The sequence below is a fragment of the Haliaeetus leucocephalus genome, unplaced genomic scaffold, assembly GCF_000737465.1.
Source record: "Haliaeetus leucocephalus isolate CR32 unplaced genomic scaffold, Haliaeetus_leucocephalus-4.0 Scaffold687, whole genome shotgun sequence".
NCBI classification, from domain to species: domain Eukaryota; kingdom Metazoa; phylum Chordata; class Aves; order Accipitriformes; family Accipitridae; genus Haliaeetus; species Haliaeetus leucocephalus.
In genome coordinates, this window is record NW_010973123.1 from 3154213 (window position 1) to 3180799 (window position 26587).

The 26587-nt window shown below is 42.4% G+C and overlaps 1 protein-coding gene across 4 annotated transcripts in view; it reads left to right on the forward strand.

The window, feature by feature from the left end:
• The first annotated feature begins 9158 nt into the window (after positions 1–9158).
• The window catches only part of MICU1 (mitochondrial calcium uptake 1), a 97147-nt gene continuing 79718 nt past the window's right edge, over positions 9159–26587 (forward strand). For all 4 annotated transcript variants that reach the window (XM_010579911.1, XM_010579912.1, XM_010579913.1 and 1 more), the window contains exons 1-3: positions 9159–9179; positions 11080–11241; positions 23593–23776. In XM_010579911.1, the coding sequence (XP_010578213.1) occupies positions 11081–11241; positions 23593–23776 (345 nt within the window). In that variant the 5' untranslated portion in view covers positions 9159–9179; position 11080. The remainder of the gene's footprint in view (positions 9180–11079; positions 11242–23592; positions 23777–26587) is intronic.

A 26587-nucleotide genomic window follows, 5' to 3' on the forward strand; every position in this document is an offset into this window, starting at 1 on the left:
GCTGATATGCAGAGCATGATTGCCAGGAGGGAAATTGTGTGCAGCACGTTGCTGGCAGCAAAGAGTTATAATCTTTATTGTGTTTCTTTCTTGTTGTTAGAACACAGCCCTGCAATTGCTGAGAAATAATTCCCAGTGTTCTTCATGACTGCTTGACCCGCAAGCTGAGGGCGGACACTTGAGCTACAAGTGAGGATGGTATTGCTGCCTGCAGGGGTGTGCAACTCATAGCATGCTGTGGCCCTGCTCTCAGGTTTAATTCTACTGAACTAATCATCTGACTGATACTTACCCTTAAATCTGCCCTGCTTGGAGTTATTCTTGTTCTGAAGCATTCACCCAGAATTTTTCCTACAGCTGTAGGAAAACGGGTTGCCTTTTTGCAATGTGATAAGTTGTGCTGACTTTTCTGTTGGAACGCTCAGGTAGTGTGTCCTGTGATTTGGAAGGAGGAGTGAAGCAGGCATGGTATGAGCTGTGGAAAAAGTCTGTTGCCTGGACCTTCCTGTCAACCCAACCTTAGCTGTCCACTTTCATAAAATATTGAAATAAACCAAGAAAAACCCAATGCAACTCACTATTTCTATGCACTCAGTAAAAATGTATTTGAACATAGGGAGGGATCTTAAAAAAAAAAATAATAATACAAGCAACCAAAACTAACTAAAGATGCTTAAACTGTGTGTGCTTGTCCATCTGGAGCAACAAAGCGTTTCTTGGCCAGCCTGGGGTGCAAGGGAAATGTGTTCTAGTGTTATCACTGCCTGCTTCTCTGGGACTCTGGAGGGGGTTGTGGTGGCCAGCGCTTTGAGGCAGCAGCTTCTTTAGCCCATATAGTTTCAGCCAGAAGAGGGCATGGAGGGTTCTGTGGCTTATAACCATCCTCTTAAATTTTCTGGTGTTCAGTGGTATGTTAGAAAGAGTATAAGGCGTGTATTTGGCAGTGTATCATAAGGTCATGTAACCTCAGTTCGTTGTTTGCTCGCGGAAATGGCTTGTTCTCCAAACGACCCATTTTCTGCAGAAACTTTTGTGGTATTCATTATGCTTCCTGAACTAAAGAAATTGAAATTTTATGATCTGGAGGAAAAAGAATGGTGTGCCTTGCTTACACGATTAATGTCTGCCTACTGGGGGCTCTCTGGAGCTCCCTGTGCCTTGCTAGTCTTTGTGTAACTTCTCTGTAAAGGTTCCTGTTGTGTCTCTCAGGCTGAGAAGTCAGGTTCCCGGGTAAGCTCGCAGTAGTGTTTTCAGAGGAGAGATTGTACTCTTGTCCTCAGGCAGTTTAACAGGACAAACTGCAAGACTTGCAAATCATTTGAAGTCTCAGAAGGGCTTTGAAATAGTGTCCCATAAGCATTACACTTTTCAGGTGATATTTGAGGGAGTCATCAGCCATTTTTGAATCCAGAATGTGGAAACAACCATTTTTGCATTTCTTCAGCAAAGTAAGAGTTCTGTAGCAGTCATGTTAGGTTTATTATAAAAACACGTTGCTGTGTGCTGTTCCTTTTGCTGCAGTAACAGTTCTTGAAATGGACTGAGCTGGGACACAGAAATACTTGTTTTATTCTTCCCAAGTTGCCAGTGGCCTTGCTGGTGCACAGTATTTTAACAGTATTCAGTGCAGTAGAGCTGAGGATGCTTGTGCACAATAACAAAAAACCTTATTTGTTAATTTTCCAGATGCTGTGTGTTCCTGCTGGGACATTGCAGGGGTGTTAGTGGAAAAAGTGTTCAGTGTAGATGTGACTTTGGGTGTGATGATGCTGTTTGAGATAATTCAGTAGGAAACAGTTACCCAGGGTTGTTGAGTATTGTAGCTAGCGTTATATGCCTTTGAGAAGGATGTTTTTACTTTTTTTAAAACAGAACAGTTTTGAGAAAGGTGTGTTGCAAATGGTATGGCTCTCTCTTAATGAGGAGGATGGCTATATATCTTTAGGGTGATGTGTTTGACACTTTTAGTAAGAAATGCAAGGACTCTTAGTAAAATCTGAGACGAAATGCACTTTGTCTGCCTAAGCACATACCATCCAAAAGTCTTTGGCAGGCTTGCCCCTGAGTGAAAGATTTAAGATACTATAAAACAGAAAAAATAGACAGCTTGACTGTTGAGATCATGCTTTGTTTTACTGTGGCTTCCGTAGCATTATCTGAAAAGTCCTTGGCTAGTAAATTCTGGGTTATCTTGTCTGCTACCTTGTCTGTGAGTGCAGTGACTACTTTTTTTTTCCCCAGAGAAACCTGCCATGGGATTTCCTTTCATGCATTCTAGATTTAACCTCTGTTGAGAGCAGCTTTTAATTGCAGTCCCACCATTGCTTGTTGCTGGCGGTACCACAGCGTGAAGAGATCCTCTTGTCTGGGCTGGCACTACTGTGGATGTGGGGTAGGAAAACGTAGAGCAGACCAAAGTGCTGATCCTTGTAACTGGGAATTTTGTGCTTGGGCCAGCACAAGGAGGGAATGCGCAGCTTGGGGCAGGCCAGCTGCTTGTGCTCGTTTATAATAGCAGTGAATGTGTGGCCTTAAATGCATTGCATAAACAGCCTTTGATTCATGACAGGGTTTCCTTTCTGTCCCTGCAGCCTGTGGCAACTTGTCACCCTTCCTCCATCCCCACAACAAAACAAATCAGTGGCTTAAAGTAATTGTTCTCTGCTTGTGTTTTTTAAATAGAAAATAGTTGGCTTCTCTGGGGTGGTGTTTTTTCTTTTAAGTCATCAGGGTCTCTCAAGCTTAAATTCTTGAGATTTTCTGTTACTGTCAGAGTTTATAGCTCTTTGAAATGAAACCCAAGAATCTCTTGTAGACGGCAAGAAAGAAGATCGTGGTTTGATATGAGCAATGCTGCAGCTGACCTGTGCTTGAAATAGGAGACCTGTGAATCCGTGTGGCTTCATAATTTGCAGTGTGGCAGTCCATGATGCAGACAAAGCCAGTGTATGACAACATTGCAATCAGACCCGGTATCTGTATAGACTAGCTGTGTTATGTACCACCACTTTAACATCTGTGTTTTCATTAGTTTGATGCAAACTTTCCATCTTTGGCATTTTTGCTTCAAGAGCTAGAAGAGTAGTTGTATTTTTTTTTTTCACTAAAATCTTAGCTATGATAAAAACACAAGGAAGATCTGCAAGATCTGATGCCTGCCTTATGCCAGTCAGTGTTAAAGAATACAGGAGGATTGTCACTGTATTAGATGTGCTGTGTGTCTGCACCAGGCTTGCTGTCCGTTGGAATTGCCGAGGAGTTTGACGCCCCCACCCTTCTAACACTGATATGAGGAGGTGGGTTTTTTTAACACCTCTTCTTACAGTCTTGAACTATGGCTTTTATCATGTGCTCTTAAGGTTGCTGTTTCTATTAATATAATCCCCTTCTTTTCTGTTGGCTGAACTTCTGGTGGACTGCAAAGTAAAACTCCTCCATCTGCTGATGGATATTTTGCTTTTTGGTTTCATGGCTGCAGGGAGGGAGGTGGTGGGTGTTAGTGGTCAGAGATTGTGATTCTACTGTTCCTCTGCTTGTTGGGGTGTTTGCTCCAGATCAGCACGTGAGCACATGTGTGCAATCCGCCTGGGCACCCTGGATGGAGCCAAGTATTTGTTGCCGGCTTTTTCATGCTGAAAGTCAACTCCTCAGGTCGTGTTCTAAAACCACAAGGCACTAGCCAGGCTTATCTGTATTTATTCTCTCTGAAGATCAAGCTAATCTAATAATGTGTTGCTGGAAAAGCGACTGCAACGGTTCAGACTTGCTTTTCCTTTTTTGGGGGGAACTAGTGCTCTTCTCTTGGGTTCCCAAGAAATCGCTATCAGGTAGATGAAATGCAGATGCTGTAACTTTTTTTATTTCAGTAAGATTTTTATTTAAAGTTTCTTTGGATATGTGCCATCAAAGTGTGGCTCTTGGGCAGGAAAGGCATTTTTCTAAAGAAGCAAGTGGCCGTGGCTGGATTAGGTGATGTTTCTGTTTAAAAGACAGAACAGGAAAGGGGGAAATTACCATATGGTGATACTCAAATTCAAGTTCTCTGTGGGTTCACAAATCTTTTTCCTCCTTGTTGGAGAGAAAAAGAGGTACAGACTTCACCATGTCAAATTCTGAGATAATCCACTGCATGCGTACCACCAAAAAGAAACTTGCCTTTTTCTGGAGCTGGACGTGTATCTGCAGATAATTTAAGCCTGTTGAATTGTCACCTTCACAGCATAGTGAGGCTTTTGCTTTCTCCTCGGACTACTTATATTTTTCTCTTCCAGCATTATTTTCTTGTGAAACACATGTTTATTCAGTAAGAATTAACACCAGTTTTCTTGGAGCCAAGTAAGCCATAAACACCTCTTAAATCTGCTTTAACTGCTATGGGATTTTTTTGTTTGTTTGTTATTGTAAGGTACACTCAGGTAGGTGGCCATTGGCTGGAGAAAGGGCAGGAGCTTCAAGGAGGGTCTTTCAATTTGGTGCAAAAGTTAGGAATTCTCAGGAAAATCGCATCCCGTTGACACAGATTGTGCAAGGCAAGTTAAATTGCTTGGGCCATTAAGCAGCCATATTCTTGCTGGCCGTTACTTTCTACAGAAAAAGGCAGAAGGGTTATGTTTTCTACTCTTCTGCCAACAGTTCTCTGACAAACCTTTGTTCCTCAAATTGGTGTCATTTTTTCCTCCTGCGAAAAAGTCTCTGCTCTGGTGTGCCAGCTTGTGTGGCTGGTTCACAAAGACAGCCTGATTATTTGGGAATAGTTATTGGAAAAAGAAAATTTCACATTGAACTGATTAAGGTAGAAGTAGCTCATGAAACAGGGTCATTATCCTTAATAAGGGATGAGAAGTTTTTTGTTTAGTTTTTGTTTTTACAGCTCTACTAGTTAACTCTGGCTTCTCTGGAGATGCTACTAAGGAGTTTGTCAGTGCTGGGCTTTACTGTAATGTTTTCTAGGTGGAAAAGCCCAAGGAATAAGCTGCATTTTGGGGGCAGGAGGGGAAAGGAAAACTTTAACTGGGAAAAAGCAGCATTTAGCATTAATTTCTGTGGAGGATTATAGTTGCCCCTTAAAAACTTACTGTGCGTTGCTTGAGACTGTCTGAAGTAGCAAGCAAATATCCTTGCTGAAGGCGCTATTTTCAGTGCCGCAGCAACAGATGTAACCAGTTTATTTTGTTTGGGTACACTAATTTTTCATGTGTTTCTCAAAAGCTGCAGTTTGTGGTGACTGCATAAACTCACAAGTCCCCTAGTGACTCAGCTAGCAGGTAAGATTTGGGGTTGCTGTTGAGCTTGCCAAGTGATGTTTCTCCCATTTTAATTGTCACCAAAGACTTTATCCTAAGTAGACTTTAAATGTTCGAAGGTGCGTGGGCAAAGATCTTTCCCAGTGAAACACTCCTGCCTCCCTTTCAAGGGAAGACCAAGACCAAGCAAGCTACTGATGTACACTCTTATAAATAATTCGGTTGCAATTACTAATAATGCTTTATTAAAGCTAAATCAAAAGTCTTGTGTGTGTCTTCACAATGCATCGTCTTTTCTACTTAGCACTGAAGATCAGTAAAATTATTTTCAGTCTTGTTGGTTTTAATCTAGGCTGTGTGCAGCAGCGTTTGGGGTTCGTGACTCTTCTTTGGCCAGTCTGCTTGAGTCTAAGGCGAAGCTCCTGGGGCAGCAGACTTGGCAGAAATCAGCATGGGTGACTTGAACAGCCCAAGGAGAGGCAGTTGTTTCTTCTGTGCACTACTTGCTATCTCAGGATGATCTGCAGTTCCTAGGAGACTATTTGTTTGCAAGCAGTGAGAGCCCAGGTGTAGGTATGTGGAGCTTAAAAATAGGAGAGGGATTAGAGCAACTGATAGTAGGAGAAACCTACTTTTCCTTAATTTAAGTATAGCTAATAGTAAGGATGTTTGCATTAAACTGAGGAGAACAACACCTGTGTGTGAAAGTGGTAGTTTAACAAGTTGGATTCCAACTAGCCGTGGTTTTGCTGTTTTATTTTCACTTTGTGTCTTATGATGCTAAATGATCAATTTGGCACAATAAAGCAACTTGTGAGATAAGGATGGCATAAATAATGGAGTCTTAATGGATATTATCCCGGTAAATCGTTATACTGAATAAGGCACATTAATGGTGAGGTGAGTGCAGAATGCCAAAACATGTTGGTAGGCAATATTAGACTGAATTTTAAAGCATTTTATGAAATGCAATAGTATGACTTTAATAGCAGCTGCATTCAAAGCAGAATGAAGGTTAATACAAAATTCTGGCTATTTGAGGGATGGCCCTGATCATCCCCAAGGGGAGGACAAGTGATGGTTGGGTATAGTTACAGAGCTGTAGTGTTGGGAAGTGAGCTTTTTCAGGGCTGAGGATTTTAGGAAGAGGTGAACCCTTACTGCAGTGGCAGTTAAAAAGAAATTGCCAGACTATGGTTTAGGTTTCTGCTGAAGACCTGGCAGCATGTTATTGACTAATGCTTCATAGACTCTCCATCAGTTTAAATTGTGCTCTGAAACAAATGTGGTTCCCCTCTCTAGCAAAATGAATGTGATCAAATATTGCCCCAATCTCATACCTGAGAAGAAATTACTTTTGCTGCTAGATTTCATTTTCATTCTCAAAACTGATTTATGCGTCTTGGTGAGCTAATAACTTCAGTAATGTGAGTAATTCTTTATCTGAAAATTGCACTGGGTAAGGTGAAAATTTGGAGTTACAGGAGGGGGAAAGAGCAGGAGCGGCTCTGTCTCTTTTGGGGGTGGGGGAAGGAGTGGATCCAGATGCCTCGGTAGTTGGAGTCCACCTCTGGGCACCCTTCCTATGAATTACCCTTGTACAAATCTCTCTCACTGGTTCCAGTTTGTAAATGGAAAGTATGGAGGACTGGGGTGAGGAGAAGTCAAAATTAATAACTTAATTTTGGTGGGGGCAGGTTTGAGGCTAAGAGTTTCTTTTGCCCGCTTTATAAATTTCAGATTATTTTAAGTATCTCTATATCAGTGTTTATGGTGAAACTTCTGTCCCGATTGCTTTGCCCTTTCCTTTGTGTCTTGACTTTTCCTTCCCATTGGATTTATTTGTGCCATCGAGGCCAGCTTCAACATCAAAAAGCTGCTTTAAGTGTGTTTCATCTTAAAAACTGAAGCTGTTCTGGATTGCCAAAAAGGACTACAAAAAGTTCAGTGCTGTGGGGTACCCAAGAGTGAAGTCCCTTTGTACCTGGGCTGGGTTGGGCTACTTTGTGCTTTCAGTCTTGAAGCCATCAGCTAATTAGGGTGCTGGGAAAAATGGGAGCAAGTCTTTTAGTTCTTTTCTTTTGGTATCTGAAAAAGGATGCAAGAGAGTGGGAATCTGCCAATTCTTATGTGCACTGAAAAAATCCAGGGCTGGACTGCTGATGCTTTGGACATGGCAGGGGGGAGAAGCAGAGAGCCTGTCTGAATTTCTTTGCCGAACAGGTTAGCAGACAGAGGATTGTTGTTTGGGGAAATAAAATACCCACATCAAGCCAGAATGTATATAGCTGTTGAAATAATTTTGTATTTCTTCTTTTAAAGCGCTCTGGATGTCCTCAGTTTGACTAATGCCTGTTGTTTCTTGGATCAGAAGTGGTACTTTCCTAATGGGTTTGTGGATTTCCTGGATGTCAAAGACGCTAACACATTTAATGCTAAATTATAAATACATGAGGCTCTATGTTGTTCCATCCTGCCAGCTGCATGTACCCACAGAACAGGGCCCTGAGTGCTTACCTGATGGCCATGAGAGCTGTTACAGCAGCTGGGGCAGAGAAACGTGGTGCCGAAGTGGACAGAGAGAGACAGGTACCAGGATGGGCTGTCAGATCTCTTTTGGTGGGGGTTTGGGGTGATGTGGATTTTAAGGTGGGTTTCTTAGGGTTTTTTGAATGTTTGGGCTCTGGGGATTGGGTTTTGGTGGAGCAGCTCATATTTAATGGTGGAGCAGACAGTCAACAAAACTTTTGGTTTTAAACCTTCAAGTGTGTCGGTTGACTCTTCTGCTAAAAAAACCCCACAAACCTTTGTCTTGTGGCCTAAATAAAAGGCATGTCATTCTTTTCTGGAAAAAAAACCCAACTATTTCTTTTGTCCAAGGATATTATTGCAACCTCTGAAAGTAACTGTAGAGCTGTTCAGAGCAAGAATTTAAGATAAGAGTGTCTTATTTCTTAGAAACAAAAACACAATCTACAGATTCCTTGTAGCTGTAATGCTAGAACATCACGATAACTTTTATGTTTGATCCTTATTTTCAGTATTTTGAAGTTAATGTTTTTTTTCGCTGAGCTAGTTTGTTGTATCCTGTAAAAAAAAAAATCATTTTATTGTATTAAGTCATGCAAGAATTGAGGTTGTTTCTTATTGTAGGCTGTAATCGCATCAGTTCTTGGGATTTTTATACTTTATCTCAGTTTTATTCCTTATCCTACTGCAGATCGTGGTGTTAAGCTTTTCATTGCCGAGTTAGGGCAAGATGCATATTTTAATCTTTTTAAAAGTGAGCACCAGCTTTCTCAAGTGATCTTGACTTAAATGCCTGGAGCTTTTAACAAAACATACCAAATATCATGGTGCTTTTGATTTAAAAAAAGGGAGAGAGAGATTGTAAAATTGCAGATGGAAAGCATGGAAAATTCAGCTTCTGAAGTGCCTTTTTTTTTTTTTTTTTTTCCTGAGATAAGGATACTCTTTATTTTAGGGTTATTATGGGAACTGCCTGCTTTCAGCTCTCTCGAGCAATTGCTACCAAGTGAGCACTGTCTGGGTGAATGTCCCAGCACCATCAAGGATGGAGATTATTTGGACAAAGTGGATAATCTAGTTTTTCTTAGGGCTCAGACAGAGCAAACATTTATGCAGTACTAAAGCCAACAATCTGAAATGTTGTAAAAATCTCTTCAAGCTCAGAAGTAAGCACTGTGGGGCTTGATTTTCATTTTGACTCATTAAATGATACTGGCAACACTTCCTTTATCCATTACATCTTATGCATATAAAGCTGTAATTAGGATGGGAAGCCCAAGTATGGGCAACATTAGCTTCTTGGTGAAAATTACACTTGCTGATTTTTTTTTTTAATTTTTTTTTGTTGTTGTTGTTCTCTGCATATGTAACAGAAATTCATCCCTGGAGATGAAATGGGAGCATCAGGTTTGTGTAGGATGGAAATAATTTTAAATTTGAAATAAGAGCTGTTTTTCATAACAAAATCTTCTATTGTTCCAGTTGGAGAAGATTGGAGAATAAGCGCTGTTGGCTGGCTGTATTCCATTAAAACTTTAATTTTAAGCCTATTTATTTTTAAAGGAATAAACAAAATGGTAATGCTGACTGCAAACTTGATTTGTAATATGTGCACAGATTAATATAAAATGGATGCTATTCAGATGCACTAGCTGGGAGCAGCAGAGTTTGTTGTATTTGCCCATAAACCAGGGTGGTGAGGGATAGACACCCTGTGGCTTTGCCCTGCCCAGCAAGAGCAGTATTGCTGCCTCTGTCCCACCCTGCCATTGCCTGTTGGTGCTCCATCCCATCTCTTTTGTCCCAGGACCATGCAAAAACCTTAGATCTGATATGAAAAATCATCGATAAGGGATTTGTAATGATTTTTCATTATGTGTGCTTTCCTTCGCCTCGTCACGTATTTCTTGATTGTGCTGTGAAGTCTTCAGATGCACCTCTACCACCTCTTGCCTTAAAAGATATTGAGCGCTGGCACTCAAAATTATCTGCTGAATATTTTATGTGCGTCTTCCCTCCCTAAGTTCGCATCACTGGTTCACATTATGAAATCCTGAGCTGTGTCTTGCTTTGATCGGTGGAAAAGGGCAGTAATATATTCAACTCTTTATAGCTGAAATGGGATAACACTCCACACGTGTAAGATGTGTTTGCACAAAACGGTCCCAAGATTCTCATTGTTGGAAGTTAATGGTTTAGCAGAATGGAGCAATGGCATCTTGTGTTGCAAATAGAAACCAATAGATGTGACTTTATTTTTATATTCTGTGGTTATTTGCTGGCTTGGAATAATTGAATAGAACAGCAAGAATGGGGAACAAAAGGAAAAAATTGGGCCATTGCCCCCCTGCTCTCCAATTCCAGTGTTTTTGCTGGCCTGGGGAATTCTTTTACTATTCTGTTCCCCATTTCTTTTTTTAAGGCTGACCCTGAAATTGGAAAATTGAATTTGCATCAGTTAGAAATAAAATCTTTATTTCACTAAAAGATGCAGCACGTTTTCTTTTCAAAGGCGACATTTACCCTTCACCTTCAATTTTGTGAGCTAGTAAAAATTGCATTGTCTTCTCTAGCTGGTATGTATGACGAGGTGACATTTTTGTGGTTCAGATTTCTCTGTTATAATAATGTTTAGATTTGTAGCTCTGGCTTCCCATTTTTCTGTGTACTGTTGTGTGTGTAACAGGGTATAGCTTGTATTTTACAAATTTTGACACTTTGAAACTTGTCTTATACTTAGAGTTGAATATAAATGTTTTGCTCCAGGCCAGCTAAAAAAAAGTGATTCAAGAACAGTAGGGTTTTCTTGGGGAAATTTAAAATGACTGGGTTGGGTGCTGTTTGGTAGGTTTGCTTGTTATTTGGTTTAATTTGCCTTTTAAAATCCAGCTGTGTCTTTTCCTCTGGCCAAATGGCTCTTACTTGCTGTAGCTGCTTCTAAGACCTACTTGCATCTTCCACGCCTTGGCACTTGAGTGGGAGAGTGCAAATATTTCCTCTTAATGAAGTGTGCTGGGGAAAGGCTGAAGAGGAATTTGAATAATGCTATAAGAGCAGCTGAGTAGTTGGGATGTGACAGCAAGGTGTGTCAGCCAGGTCTAAGCCAATATGTAATACTCGTAATTTGCTATTTATTAGGCAGGTTACGTGCCTATTTCAGAACAGCTAATAAACATCTGTGACAGTTTTGTTCTGTAACTTTTACTATTTTAGAAAAAATGTGAGCAAATCTCTGGTTGAGGGTCAGCATGAGAGTCCCAACTGGAAACGGTTTGTTGCTTTACTAATTGTTGTTCTTACTTGACAGGATGTTTCGCCTTCGATTTCTTCCCGTTGCAGCAGGGCTGTCTGCTGTTTCGCGGCGTTACCATGGAATGTCATATCACCCGAGGACCAGGCGTAGGCTCATGGTGGCGGCTTTCATAGGGACGACTGCAGCGACAGCAAGTGCCAGATTCCTTTGGCAGAGGTAATAGTTATTTTTGGGTTTTTTTATTTTTTGCCTAAGACCTCATGCTGCTTTAGTCCTGTGGTAAGTACCTGCAGATGGGTTTAAGATCTGCGGGAGACTTTGTAAAGCATTATTGCTTGTTCTGCTTCTGCTGCATGGAAGAAATGGCTGTTGGTGACTCCCTGTGGAGCTTCTTTACTGCTGTGAGTAGTCAGAGATGTGAAAAAGCTCAGGGCTGAAGAGTTTTCCTCTGTAGCCGTCCTCACACAGGCTGTTTGCCCTTGGTGGGGTTTGCTGCCTGGCTTCCCCCTGTGTGGTGATGCTACATGGGTCTGTGGTGTTGTGTAAAGAGAAATTGGTTGAGTCAACCAAGTTGGGTGAAAGCATCCTGGTCTCAGCTTCTGGGAGGGCTGCTAGGACAGCATGCTTGGCCAGGGGATGTTGCTCTCATTTTCTTTGTGTTCTGCTGACTGCTTCATATATAAAACGTAGCAGGGGAGCAGAAGGGCACAGTCTGTCTTTTGGTGGTAAGTTAGCTGAACACAGGATTTATGTGGTTTTTAAGGGCCAGAGTCTGAGCACACCTACTCCTGGGCCGTGAGACTCAAAGCTTGTTTCCGTAACTGTGGGGAGAAAGGGGATATTTGTGCTTGCCTGAGGTGACCCTCACTGAACCCTGGGCCTGTGCCACGTTTGAAATAAATGAAGGACTCCCTTCTCTTCCCTCAAAATATGGGAGCAGTGTGGCACCAGCGGTGTTGGTCCAGCTTGTTGCTGCAATTAGAGTCTGAAAATAAAGTCTTTGCTGAAAACCTGTCTTATTTTCATCCCAATATTTAGGGGATGTATTGCTGGCTCTCTGCTCGCCTGTGTTGTGGCTAGAAGGCTCTAGTTTTAATGCAGTGGGAGGAAGATGATGGTAATTGTTCTGGCTGTGCCTAGAGCTGTCAAACCCTGGTATCTGCTAACAGGAGTTGCTCAGGCTGAGGAAGAACACTGTGATCCTGCACAGTGTTGTCTTCTGCTGCGTTTTGCTAATGATCTGCCCTTGTGTAGTGCCTCTTTATCCACAGGACCTGAATGCCTCTGTGGGGATGGCCAGGATAACACCCTTTTTCAGGCAGGGAAGGGAGCACATTTTTTTCCCACTTAAAACATCCTCAGCATGATCGCAAAGTAGGTAGGAGGACATCGTGTCCTATGTAAAGCTGTCCCAAAGACACTGAGTTAATATCTCACCTGCTTTTAAAAACAGCCAAATTGTCAGTTGTTAGCTTTGCCTTTTATCAGGAGGAAGGTGCTTCCTGCAGCAAAGAGCTGCTAATGGTATGTGGTGTGCTAGGTCGGGGGTGTTTTCAGGGAGTGATTTTTGGCTTCTGGAGTACTTGGCTGTTCCTTGGAGGCCCCTGTGCACTGTGGCCAGGCTTGACCTTGCTCTGCTGAGAGCACTGATAGAAATCAGATAAAGGAGAGGGACAGCCTCTTTGGAGTAGCATGGTCTGTGATCTCCCTAGTCCTCATCAATCTGGAGAGACTGACTTGCTGTTACTATTTGGGTTTTTTCTTTCCTTGCTCTGTCTCCTTTGTCTTACATAAATTTGTGAAGCGCTACATAGAATTGTACAGACTTGGAAGTATTCTTTTCCTATATGAACGATGTAATAAATCCACGATGTCAATAACTGTAAAATAGAAGTACATCCAGGCTTATGATATTAATTAAATTAATTACTTGCCATACAGCTGTTGAATGAGAGGAACAAAACTGGTATGTGTGGTGTAGAGAATACTTCATACTGACACCTGTAGAAGTTTTCAACAGTCTGTCAAATAGGCATTTTAACACCGTGTTTAAATGAGTGATGAGGAACTGCAAATTTCCTTTGTCTTTCACAAAATATAAACTGGGTGATTAGTAGAGTTTAAGCATAGGTGAATACAAAACATTTGTGATGACTTCTTGGGTTATTCAGGTAGTTACATCCTGAGTTATTACAGTAAGTAGCAGTAAGTATAATGAATTAGTTACAAAACGTAAACATGTAATACATGTAGCCAGGACACAGGGATCAAATAAGCCAAGTGTCACTGAAAAAGTAATTTATAGACTACAGAGAGAAATGTCCATGTGCGTCTGAGTATTTACACTTAGTAGTAAGCAATTTTGATATATTAAATGTTGCAGTGGTATTTAAATGGGAAGCAGGTTAGGGAGATCCTTTGTGTAACCAGTTCTGTTGGTGCAGTTAGTCTGTTTTAGGGATGACCTACAATGCTTGTTTACCTTTGGTTAGTGAAGCAACCATGCTTTTGTTGTGCTGTGAAACTCCTGTGCCACACAGTCTCTGAGGGGTCCAGCAGGTCCTAAGTGTGGCTCTCTTAGCATTGCAGAGAATTGCTGTCCCTTCAATGGCAGATGACTCTAATGAGGAACGTGTGCCTGCTAATATTCTGGTGGGACACTTCATTGCCCTTTGAGTAGGGAATGCAGTAATGGATGCTCTTCTGCAGGCTGTCAGTGAAGTTTTCTTTTAAGATGAGGGATGCCTTCCTCTTTGTTTTCTTAGAATTATTTTTCTCTACAGTTAAGGCATTAAGAATGTAATAGGCTGAATCAAGAAGCAGTTGAAAATCTTATGCTTCTTGGGTGAGGTAAGTAGATGATGCAGTGTTAGAGTAAGAGCAGTAATAAAAGGAAAAAAAAAAATCTGACTTGTATTTCTTTTTTATTATCTGCATAAAGCCTTGTGTAAATGCCCCAATTCTTCTCTACTGCCATGTGGGGAGCAGTGCTGCATCTCTCATCAGTACTTAACACCCCCCCCCCAAACTTTCCATTTCAAAACAGATTGCTTATACTTCTGATGATGGTGAACACTGCTAAAAGGGATTAATATGGTGGTGCCTGTATGTGAACTTACCTTTTCCACTACTTAGCATAAAGAAAGACAGGACTTCTCAGGTGGTTTCTGCCTGTCACGTGCAGTCTGAAAGCAGTGTATTTCAGATTAATTCTGTACAATATGCTTTGAACAGCAGCAGAAGCCAGTGCTGGGATAAGGAAGCCCACACAAAGATAGAGGAGAAGTCAAGGATTGAAAAGATATATATAAAAAAACTCCAGCGATTGTATGATGCAAGATAGGAAAGATTTACTTTGTGTCTTCCTAAGATGGGAGGTGGGATCTTCATGTTTGATCTGCATCTGCGTGTAGCCTTCTGCGTAGCCATCTGTTGCAGGCGAGTGTTGGTCTTCTTGCCTTCGCTGTCTTCCGGGAGTTCCTGCTGCCTGTTTTTGGTGGAATATATCTCATCTAAGTAATTAGATGACAGGAGTAGCTAATGCTGCTCTGTTCTGCTGTGGTGAAGAATACTTCAGGAATGCAAATAACTGAGCTTAGAAGACTAATGAAGTTTACCCTTTCTAAGCAATGACTTAAACTCTGAGGATTTCCAGCTGGCAACAGAAGCAATTAAGTATCTGGGCATTGGTATAATGAACTAAATTAATTAATTGAAGTAAATCTTGGCACAGTCATTGGCTAATCTAAATGAGGCATTAATGTATGAGAAGTACTGAACATCACAGTTTGCAGCAAGCTTAATGTTTATAAAAAATATTCTGTTACTGATAGTCATGTAAAACTTGTATTCTGTATTTGTAGTTGCAAATATCCATTTGGAGTGTTATTAAATGGCCACGGATATGTTCTGTATGTCACAAACCTTCCTGGCTGAATCTGTGGGCAGTGGGCGTCTGAAAGGACTTAAATCGGTGTTTTGGTGCTGAAGCTTGTCACTCAATCAGCCTAGTATTGAATGAAACAAGGGAGCGAATGTACCTTTGGGGAGCACAGAAGGACCTCTGTAAGCAGAGTCTTACCAGTGCTCTTCCTGATTGACCGGAAGTATGTAGTTATGCTTAATTTATTATTCTTCTGCAAGTGTATTAGCAATAAGAATAAAGGCAAGACGTCTGTGTTGCTCTGGAAGTTGCTTAACAACAAGATCCTTTGCTTACCAGCGTGTTTGTGTCCAATGTGGTACCCAGTCTTATTTTGCTGCATCCCCTTGGCCTTATTCTGTGCTCTTACCCCTTTTGCCCCATCCTGTGTGTAAGTTGAAGCAATTAAGCTTGAGACAGCCATCTCCCAGCCCTGGTGGTATATTCTCATTCTGTTACAAGCTCTTCTTTTTCAGGCTCCACTCCTCACCAGCAAGCTGAGCTGTTTAGGTGCTGGCTGCCAGTTCTGCAGATTTCATTCCCTCTTTACCATTTCTTCCTCTCTTCCTCCACCCTTTTGTCCTTTGGCCATCCTGTATCAAGTGCCCAATTGCTTTACTGGAAGATCCTCTTTAGGAAAGACCCTTTGTCCTCCTTGCTCTGCTGACTTTCACGGCTTTTTGTTTGGCTTTTCTCCATCGGTGCTTCTGGAATTAATTTTGAAGCCTAGATCAGCCCTTAGCTAGCTCTGTTTAAGAGTGCATTGCTTTTTTGCATCAGTGTCTTAGGGGCTTTAGAGTAGTTTGCTTAGAATACGTTTTTAATGGCAGAATTGCTGGAAACACCTTATGCCAGCTGAAACTGAGACTTTAAAAATCTTTCTTCTAGTAAAACAAAGGAAACCACATAAATCATGGTCAAGAGGGGAGAAACCTGTGTTATAGCTATAGATATGTCAGGTACTACTTAACCTGATGTAGGAGAGGAAAGATGAAAAAATGTAGGTTTTTTTTTTTTATTTTGAGAGCTCTGCTCCATTTTTTTAATTCTTTGAGAGAGGTGGCAGACTGAAGAGACTATCCTTGGGATTGCTGTGCTGAGGGTTTTCTCCTAAGGCTTGAAGACACATTGATCTATGCGTGGTGTCTTGGAAGAGCACTGTGTCCTTTCAGGTGGCTTTTGGCTTCATATTATTTTTACCCATGAGCATCAGAGGAAGGAAAGAATCTGATGCCAGGGAATGAGCCAAAGTCAAAACTGGAGTCAATTAGGAAAACCTCTCAACTGCCCTGGGGGAGAGTGACCTCAGCTGACCTGCAGAGCTTAAAGCACAGGTATAGCCCTAAGCCTGCAGAGCTCTGGAGTTTGATCAGTGCATGTTCATAATATCTTACTTAAAAGTTGCATAGCAAATCAGAGCTGGGATTTGTGCAGAGAAGCCAGGTGGAAATGCAAGAAACTGATTCCTGAATTGTCTTGGTTGGCTGCAACTTTATGGGGACTACACTTCGAATTCTCTGTCTCTTAAAAGGATAAGCTTTCTTTGAACCCTGGGTCTTTAATGTTGCTGGAAATGGCACTTTTTAATCCTTTCATAAAAATACGGGTGCCCTCTGGTGGCCAAGTTCACACCTGCTGCCTTCCCTTTGCACCAAATAACTAAAAATACCTGCTCACCTGGCCCTTATCCCCGAAAGTGCATTGGCTGTCCTCCAGTAGCTATCTGGAAAGCAACATCTCTCCAAGAGGCCATATCATTTGGGAGTGGAATAGAGGGAATAATTTCCTGGCTCAATAGAGGAAGTGCAGAAATTGTAAATATTGCTTAGTTTTGATTAGCTCCTGATTTAGAAGTGAAGTTCCAATGTAGTCATTAAATGTCACCCCTTTTGGGTCTAGTCTTGTCACGGCTGTCACTTTCTTATGACATTCAGTGTCCACTACCACCTGATGGCCCAGCTGCCTTCTGGGCTGTACTAAAGGTTGGATCTGTGGGGAAGAAGCAAGGGAGAGAACTAGGGATGAGCATCATGTTCATGAATTAATGCTTTAAAACAGAAGTTAGCCTAACCTTGGGGGTTTTTTATCACTTTTTGCTTTGGCAAACTTCTACGGCTTCAGCCGTCTCCTGCAGTTGGCTGTTGCTGAGACTTGCTGGTGGAAGCTATATGCTCTTTTTTGGGGTTTTTTTTTTTTGGTGTCTAGGCCACATATGGGATCATGTGTTATTGCTGCTCATGGGGCCAGCTGAAGAGACCAAAAGGCTTGTGAGGTTGAGGAGGCTTTGTTTAATGTGATGCAGCTCATCTGTTTTCAGTCTGCCAAAATGACTGAGGGATTGCCTGAGGTACTGTCTGGGAAGGGAATAATGCTATTAAATACTCTAGAGTTCATGTTAGAGCAGAAGAGGTTTTAATTGGTATTAATATAGATACAGCAGGGAACTGCTCCCTGCTCGACTCGCAGCTGAATTCATTGGGACTTCTGTCCCAAGAGCATGAGGCCAAATTATCAGAAGCATGCAGCTGTGTGAATGCATCCCAGCCTGGAGAGCAAAAAGTGGTGCCAGGAATGACCTTCTCTGGTCTTCCAGTTGTGAATAGCAGGATGGCTTGAAAGCTGTGATGTGTTAGCCCTGTCTCTGACTGACCTCCCATGATGTTCCCCTGCTGTCTGCTTTTAGCTAAAGACCAGGTTTCATGGGAATTAAAGAATCTGAAGGGATGTCGTTTTGCCCCCAGGGGATCTTGTAGCCCACATACCTTTTCAATTTGTATGGAGTACGTTTAACTTTCTCTTCCCATCTTTTCTGTTCCCTTATTTCTATAGGGCTTGCTTTCTTCTGAACTACAGTTGTGAGTTTTTTCATTTGTATTTTTTAGCAGTTATGGCATCCTTCTCACCCTTGGGTATAAGCTTTGAATACCCAGTAAAACAATCTTCAGCAGTTGGTAGTTGTCATTCTAAGTCAGACTTACTTGTACCCGTTGATCTGGTTAATAATTTCAAACTGATAAAGCCAGGCTCATACAAATGCTCAAGTATTGTAAAAAATAGTAAAAAAAAAGGGGGAAAGAAAAGCTGTTCTGTGTTTGAGGGCACCTTAAAAAGCTTGTGGCATTGCAAACTTTGCTTTGCCTTCCTTATTCTTCCAACCTAAGATTCTTTTTCTTTTGAAAAGAAATGCTGGTGAATGACAGCAGTGAGCTTGCTGTCTTTTGGGGGGGACCAGGGATGCCAGCTGTGATCTTTCTGGGTTCAAGTGGTCATCCTACCTCTATCTCTGCCAGCCTTATGGTTTTATTTAGTTACCTTGTCTTGCTGGACTGCCTGTGTGCCCAGGAGCAAATACAAGGGGAGCTGCCTCTGTGACTGAAAGCAACTGCCATTTTCTCAGGGGGAAAAAAAGCTATTGAGCCTTTCAGCCTTCAAAGTACAGTTCGGATCCAGAGAAGTTCAAGTGAGCAGTGCATGTGGGAGGTGAGGAGCGTGAGTTTATGTCTCTGTGCTCAGTTCTTTCTATGCATGGCAGATGTAGCTGAGTCGCAGCTGCGTTCATCTGTCAGGGCTGCAGCTTGGGGGTATGGTCCCATACCCCACTAGGGGTGAGCTCTGTTTGGAAATGTAAGCAGTATCTCCTGGATTAAGAAATTAACACATTTATAGTTTACGAGGATATTGGGATAATGTCAGTAGGATGCCTCCAGTGTGTGTCACTAGGTGCTGATGGCCTTCGTTGCAGCAGTTGTTTTCTTCTACAGGTTATCAGGGAGTCATCTCTAAGGAGCGACATGTTATCCCACATGATCCAAGTTAGCTGGTGAGACTAACCTAAAACTGTTCAGGTTCATCTTCAGAGCAGTCCCCTTCAAGGGGCTTGAAGCAGAGGTCCTCATGCTCTGGCCTGTCCATCTGCGCCCACGTGTTGGTGCCTAAACTGGGCTGCGGCAGAAGAGAGTGGGAGGGAGCGTGAGAAATCAGCTAGTCTGCTGCCAAGGCAGGGCTGTGTGCCTCCAAGCTAGTCCTGACAGGCAGCTGTCTCGTCTATTTTTAGCAATTTGCTGGTGATGGAGAGCAGTGATGGTATAAATCCTCCCCGGCAGCTGATTCCAGTGTTCACCTGTCCTTAACATTAAATGCTTTCTGTGTATGTATACCTATGTATGCGCAGGTTTCTCCTTTCTCCAGTGTGTAAGTCTCTTCCCTTGTGATGTCCTTAAGCACATCCTGCATCTTGTCCTGTCCTCGCTGGATCAAGAGAACAGTCCTGCAGCAGCTGTTTTATATAAATTACAGTTATCTCGCTCTCCTCTTTTCCATCTTATAGCAACGTGACTTATTTAGGTCAGTTTTCCCCACAGTGTGTTCTGGGCCCTTAACCATTCCTGCTGCTCCCTGTCAGATCTCCTCCAGTTGGTCCAGCTCTTCCTTGGAGTGCACTGTCAGTAGCTGAAGGCGCTTTCTGTGGGGATGTTCCTGCTGCTGGCTGGGATGGAAGGAAGGATGTGCGCATCTTGCAGACTACGCTGCTGTGTCCTTATCTTCTTGGACCTATTTTAGGCAGTGGCTGTTATCCAGAGCTGTCTCCTCAATCTAATCATTCACATTCATCTCTGGAATCTGTCTTAATTTTGGTGTGTTCATTGCAGTTCTTGCACAAATTCATTGTGCTAATTTACGTCAGTGTCAGGTACCATGAGAGATGAGCAAGGAAGCAAAGTAGTAAGAAGTCCTGTGAGTGGGGTGACATCCTGAAAAATTGGGTTGTGGATCTTCTTCATTTCTGGTTAATTTCTTATTAAATCTCAGCTAACTAATTTAGTCGCTTAATATGGTTGAGCTGAGGTTGAGACGGCTCCTCACAGAAAGTACTCCCAGTCCCTGGAGGTTGCCTGTTTTTATGGATGTTGTGTCCAAGCTTGCTTTTGCATTTCAATATGAAAGCCTGAAGTTTTAAGTGGCTTTTAAACCTCACCTGGATGTCTCCAGGTGTTCTGCATACAGAGAGAGTGGCAACTCTAGTCAACTGAATAACACATCTGTCAGGCAGGATTCCTCTCTCCTGCTTCTTGTTCAGTGGCAAGGTCTTTGCTGACTCCTGAGTGCTCAAATTCTTGTTAGATCTCCTACATTTCCTTCTGAGCCTAAATAGCATCTGATAGCTAAGTACTTTGCTGCTGCCTTCAGGGTTAGAATAACTGAGCACTGTTACCTCTGGCATAAAGCTTTGTTATTTTAGCACACTGTTCTGCTTCTGTCACTCAAAGAAGAAAAATACTTTAAAGTGAGGGGTTGTGATTTCTCTAATTGGAAGACCTGCAACTGTGGAGTATCGTGCCAATGCCTGGTGTGAGTCCCAGGATCCTTCATGGATGTATGTCCTATGGTTGCATGTGTTTGGCTTTCTCAAAGAATGATGTACTAAGTGAGAATTTAGCACTGAGTAGTCCTCTGTGGTAGGTAGGTGGTTTTCTTTGCGGATGACGAACCTAATCTTACGCTTGATTGTTGGCTTTCTCCAAGGATTAAAAGAAGACATTACTAAATAGGTAGGAAATACAGTCTTTGCCTCAAATTCAGTTCACTGCAGGGGGATAGAAACCTGAAGAGATTGGGAGGGTTGAAGCATGGCAGCTGGGATCCAGGGCAGGCATGCTCCTTGGAGAGAGGCTGGCAGCTAGCCTTGGCGCACAGTGAAGGGAGTCTTTGTATTTTCCTTTCCCTCTTGTGCAGAAACTGTAGCAACAGGCATGCGATTGGAAAGTCAGTCTCATCAAAAAATTCACTTGCTGATGGCAGTCCAGCAGGCTGGATATTTCTGGAGCTATGGGTTTTTTCCAGCCTTACTCTGACATCTGCATTGAAAGACTCCTTTATGTGGGTGCAGTATAGAAGTTGCAGTTGTTGGAAGCCAGGGATTTCAGAAGAGGATGGTTGTGCAGGATGTAAAATAGATGGAGTAGTAGGTGTACGTAGAGAGCAGATCCTTCAGTGGTTAATTCAGTGAGTAGTTTGGAGGTGAGGTGAGGAATAGCAGGTACTGTTTAAAACCTTGCTTGAGAAGTAGACTACAAACTCTGCTTTTATTCTCATAGCTCATTTTGCTTGTATGCTGGGATGGTGATCTAAATGTAGAGCAGAGTTAATTACCTGGATAAACTAGAGGGGGGTGGGGGGGAGCTGACTGTATTCAAACAGCCTATGTCTGTATTGCTGTAGCTGGCTTGACAGCATGATGGATTGAAGGAATGCGTAGGATCTGCTGAAAATGTTTGATTTTGAATTTCATCTATCTCTTCCCTGGTTTGCTAGCTGTCAGTCAAGCATTACAGGAGCAAATCTTCACTGTTACATCTATTCTCTGGCATGTTTCATGTGGAATAGCTTAGCTGTGTAGATAAGCAATCAATTGTCTACTGCTTTTCTGTCCCCAGGACCTTTTCCCAAGAGATTCTCTCAGAGCTACTTAAGACTGGTGTCCTGCCTACACAAGGGCTTTCCTTGTTGCCAGCTGAGGCTACACCAGCAGTGCTGACAGCTTGTTCTAGCAAACTGCCTATCAGCCAACACTACAACTCCACAGGGATGTGCCAGTGCTGATTAAACTTTCAGGAAGGGCTTCAGTAGAGGTGCCAGTGTGGACTTGAAGCTCCAAGAGACAGATTGGCATCTGGCTTTTCTGGGGAAATAATTTCCCTATCTTAAGGTGCTTGTGGAGGACTCAGATCCTGTCTTTGACAGTTTGGTTCAGTGGAGGTCTTAAAGATGGTGCTTCGCTGTAAGACTTATGAAAATTTATTGGCAAATAAAGGCTCAGCACCTTTTCAGAAAGGAGAGGCTGGCATGTTAGACTCCATTTTGCATGAAAAGGCATGATTAGTGCTGCTCTTCACCAAGCACTTGTGTATTTTATTAAATCAAACCCTTGCAATGGAGTTGTATTCTGTCCCAGGGTGGACTAGAAGCCTCTGAACTGCTTTAACCCAACCATAGTGCCATGGGTTATTGCATTTCAAAGCAATGCTAGGATCTTGGTGGATGTTCAAGTGCTTTTGGTACTTTGCTGAAGTATTTGTCACAATATGAACAAAAGTTAATTTGCTTTTGTCATGTTTCACTCTTGGGAGTTTATGCTAGAATAATAAAATTTTTGCTTCCCACCAGTACTGTGGAAGGACTTGAGTTCTTTAGCCCTTCCCCATCTATCCTGTACTGTGACTGTTAGTGGATTATTGGATGCTGGTAAGGAGTGAGTTGTCTATTTATTTTGATAGCGTTTAAATTAATTGAAGGAGCACCTACCCTCATTTCTTCTTCTTTGGAAGGTGGTGCACTGAGATTGCTGCAAAGCTTTGTATTGCTGGGGAGACAGGCATAGACTCTTCTCTGCTAGTTTTACATACCACATCTGTGTTTTCCAGGAAACTGGTAGGATGAAATGTGTAGCCTTTTGCTTAAAGCTTGGGAGACTAAAAAAATCTTGGTTTGTTTTTGTTTTTCTCCCAAGGCAGACTTTTTTGAATAAACTCATGCAGCTGTAAATGACCATGTTCATAGTTACAGGGAGTAGCAAAGTACCAGCTTTCATCCGAAGGCTGCTGGCTAATGAGTGGCACCTAACTGTGTGCAAGCCCTGTGCCCTGTGATTAATCCAAAATAAATTACCAGGAATGCAATGTAGAGGCAGCTTCGCTTCATTACAGGCAGGCTAGGATGCTTGCCTGAGCTGTTTGTGTCCTTTAGAAAGAGAAATAATTTTGTCAAACCATTCGCTTTGTTGCTTGTGACGTGTTAACATATCCTTAAGAGATTATAATTTCACTGATGTTAATGTGGTCTGAGCTCTTTCTGATTATGAACTGCTTTACAAGTAAAGCATAGGAAAGCCGTAGTACTGTTTGGCTTATGGATTTATCCTGCTTTTTATTTAACTATCCTATTGCCAGTTGCAATTCTGTGAGTTGCTCATGGCTTAGACTGAGTGATTTTGAGTATTGAGTCTTGGTCTAGAAACAGGGGAAAGGGGTCCTTTGCTCTGCCAGAGTTGTGTTTTGAGCTCGAGGATAAACAACTCCAGTTTTTGTTGTCACAAATCCTGTAGCACTGGAGTTTAGAAGAGTCATTGGTGGAAGAGGGAAATAAAACAGCCTGTCACCTGCTGGAGATAGAAGATAAATCAGTTGAGCTGAAACAAATAGGCTATTCTTTCTGAATCCTGCAGTGCTGATGGTAAAACACATTTCTATCACTTCATATAAATCTTTTTTGGGGACCAGGCGTGGAGTTTAGTACTAGAGGAGGTATGGTATGCCCTTCCCAATCTTTCTTGCATTTGTAGTTTTTGGGAGAGGGTACGATAAATGCCTGAGTGATTTGCTCTGGCGTTCTTGGACTAGAAAATCTTCCTGTGATTATTAGTTTGGGTTTTGGGGAGGGGGGGGGTAGAAATTTGATTACAGCAGGGAAAAGTATGCAATATTCCAAGGAGACTGATCACTTCTTTGTTTTTGCTTTTCAGTCCTCCATGGTGAACTGTAACAGGAGTTTCATTCAGGGAGAGCCTTGCAGGGCCATCTTTGTACTTTGTAGCCTTAGCACTCCTCCCGATAATTTCCTAAACCAGTGTTTTCTTTTCCCTTGTACAGGGCCTACGCAGAAGACTCGTCCTCTGTAAAACAGGATCCGAGGACAGAGCCAAGTGAGAAGGTGAAGCATGAGGAGGAGGAGGAGAGCAGCGGCAGTGAGGGCAGAAAGGCCGTTGCATCAGCCGACGAGGAAGCTCAGCCAGGAGGGAAGAAGAAAAAGCGTTCTGGGTTCAGGGACCGTAAGGTATTGAACTTGGGCGTGTTACACCTGCAGCCGTTGCACTGCAGTGGAAGAAGGGAGAAGACTTGCAGAACATCTTATTCAAATTGTGGTACAGCACGTGTATAGAATCTGGCTTTTGCTCTGTACTTGTCTTTATTTTCTAAGGGACCTTACTGTTTTGGGAACCTACTTTCTTGGCATGCTACCTTGATTTCTTTAGGTTGAAACTTGTTTATTTGGAAACCATAGTGCACTGATCCTCTGAAATAAAGACCTCTCTTCCCATCTCCAGCTGGATGGCCGAGAAATGGCTTGCTGAGAAATCAAGGCTCCTGCCTTGATGGCTGTTAGGATGGTGCGTGCAAAGTAGGGAATCAGTGCAAAAGCTTTAAAACCATGTAGGGCATCCAGCATGTGTGTCTCTGAGTCCATCTGGTTTTGCCTGTGAACATACACAGTGTATGAAGGAGGAAGTAAAGGATGAATGTGGAAAGGAGGGTTATAGGAAAGGTGTACTTTAATTTTTTTCTTTAATTATTCTTTGTAAATGTAGTTGTTGAAATACAGCCTCACTCCCTGTTCATGGTTAGTTGTGTGTCCCTCTTGATGCTTATGCCTATTTCATTTTCATATCAGACACGTTTTCAAGAGGAGGAAAGCTTGAGTAATGAACTACATTGTCAGCTTGTGACCTGCCTTCACTGTTGGGCAATCCTGAGAGCTTTGGGCTCCACAGAACTGTCTGACAGCTAGTTTGGTACTATCTATAACCACTGTTATTGCAAGATGTACGATTTGGTCTGATGGAGAATCCTGTAACTGAGAGTTGGCAGACAGCAGTATTTTATTTTTTTAAACCTGTCTGGATGTTGGTTTTATGGGGCTGTGTTGGATGATTTAATATCTTTGCGGTGCCAAAGAGGAGAACGGGAGTATATGCTCTTCACAATTCCTTTCTGTATGATTTGCCTCTGATAATTATTTTTAAATCCGTATCCTGGAGGCTGCATCTCATTTGCTGTTAAATTGTGGATGGTCATATATAGTGGCTTAACAGCTTTTCATAAAAAATTAAGAGCTGTTCTGTTTGAAGTTGCTGAATCATATTCTGTTCTTGGTTAGAGTAGATTACACAACTTGAAATTTCAAGTGCATTGTGGTATTTGGGGCTCCAAGCTCTCCCTGTTGTGCCACGCTGGTGGTAGCTCAGTGAAGTTATGTTGTAAGATACTACACTGAGATATTCAGAATTGTCCAGGAATATGGGTTCTCAGCTTCTGCTGATTTTCTTGGCAACTGGGTGTCAGGTACTCTGGCAGCTTCAGCAAAACTTTGACTCTTGCCAGCACCACTCAAGAAAAGCGGGTTATTTTGTCCAGTGTCAGCAGATGGAGGCAGGTTGCAAAGAGCAAAGAAATGATCCACCTTCATCCACACGCTTATATTTAAAAAAGAACATTTGTTGATACAGTAAATGTAATGATTGATTTTTGCCTTATGTGGCTGGTTGCTTCTGGCAAGGGAAGCCAGAGAAAGTTTGTTTGCCAGCAAGGACTTTTATTCCAGTTTTTAGGAGCCATGCCTGCACTGGCCAGCTCTTTCCTTCCCATACTAGGCAGGGGAGGAATGTGGCCGCGCTTTCCAAATAAGACGTGAGCCAGGTGTGGAGGGTGCCCAACAGGTCCAGTGGGAACAACATGTAGCCTGGATCCCTTCTCAGTCCATAGTCTTCCTTCTTCCTACAGTGTTCTACTCGGGAGCAGCAATTTCAGCAGGGAGAACACTGCTTAAAACAGACCTCACAATCTTTTTGCCAGCATAAGCCCTTTTCTCTCCGGCCTTAAGACAGAGTGTATCTTCTGTGCTCTGAATGCCACTGTGGCTTTTGCTTCGTTTAATGGAGGATGCAACTGGTAGTCTCCCAGGTGCTAGGTTCCATGTTTGTGTTTGAGCAGCTCCATTGTGGGCTTGGTGTTTGATCAGTGAGTCAGCTCAGGAGGTATGTCTGAATGTTTCCAGCTCAGATGACAGAGGAAGGTGTGCCCTGGCTCCCAACTCAAAATCAGGGCTGCTCCCAGGATGTGCTGCTCCTCTGATGAGTTGTATAGCACCTAGGGAATTCCTGACCCTTCTATATGTTTTTAGAAAAAACAACCACCACCACCCACAGTAAAAACCCTTTCCAACTCTTCCCATAATTAATTGAAAATAGTGTGGCGTTTTCCTTGAGAAAAAATTAAGCTTAACTGAAAGTGTTTAACACTTGTTTGTTTTCCCAATGTTGCTTTTAATGAAGTTGATGATTAGTGGTGAAATAATAAAGTAGGCTTGACATTGCTATTTTGGGAAGTGATTCAGTGAAGAGGAAGTTGAAATACAAATCATTCCGCATCTGCTGGGGCTGGTGCTGGGGTTGCATGTGGTGGATGGTCACTGGGCACGTGCTGTCTTGCAGGCTATGCAATGTATTGCTCCTGACTGTGTAAGGCAGAAAAGGAAAAGATAGCTTCTATAGCTGCTGTAGTTTGAAGGCTGATGAGCGGTGGGTGGGCTGATGTGTTAATTAACTTGCTAAAAGTGTTTGCATGCAGCATTACGACTGCTTTATCAAGATCCCCTTGCAGTGTTTGCAGAGTCCTGCAGGCATGCTGCCTTAGGAGTGTTAGTCATGCTGAGACTTCATTTTGGTGTGCATTACAGTAGGAAACACAAAGAAAGTGAATCCTAATTAATATACCCTGCTAAGATACGTGCACTTTCACATGGTCAGGGAGGCCCCAGTGATGCTCTGGAAGTGAATTAAGATGTTAATTTAGAGCTTTATTTTCATGT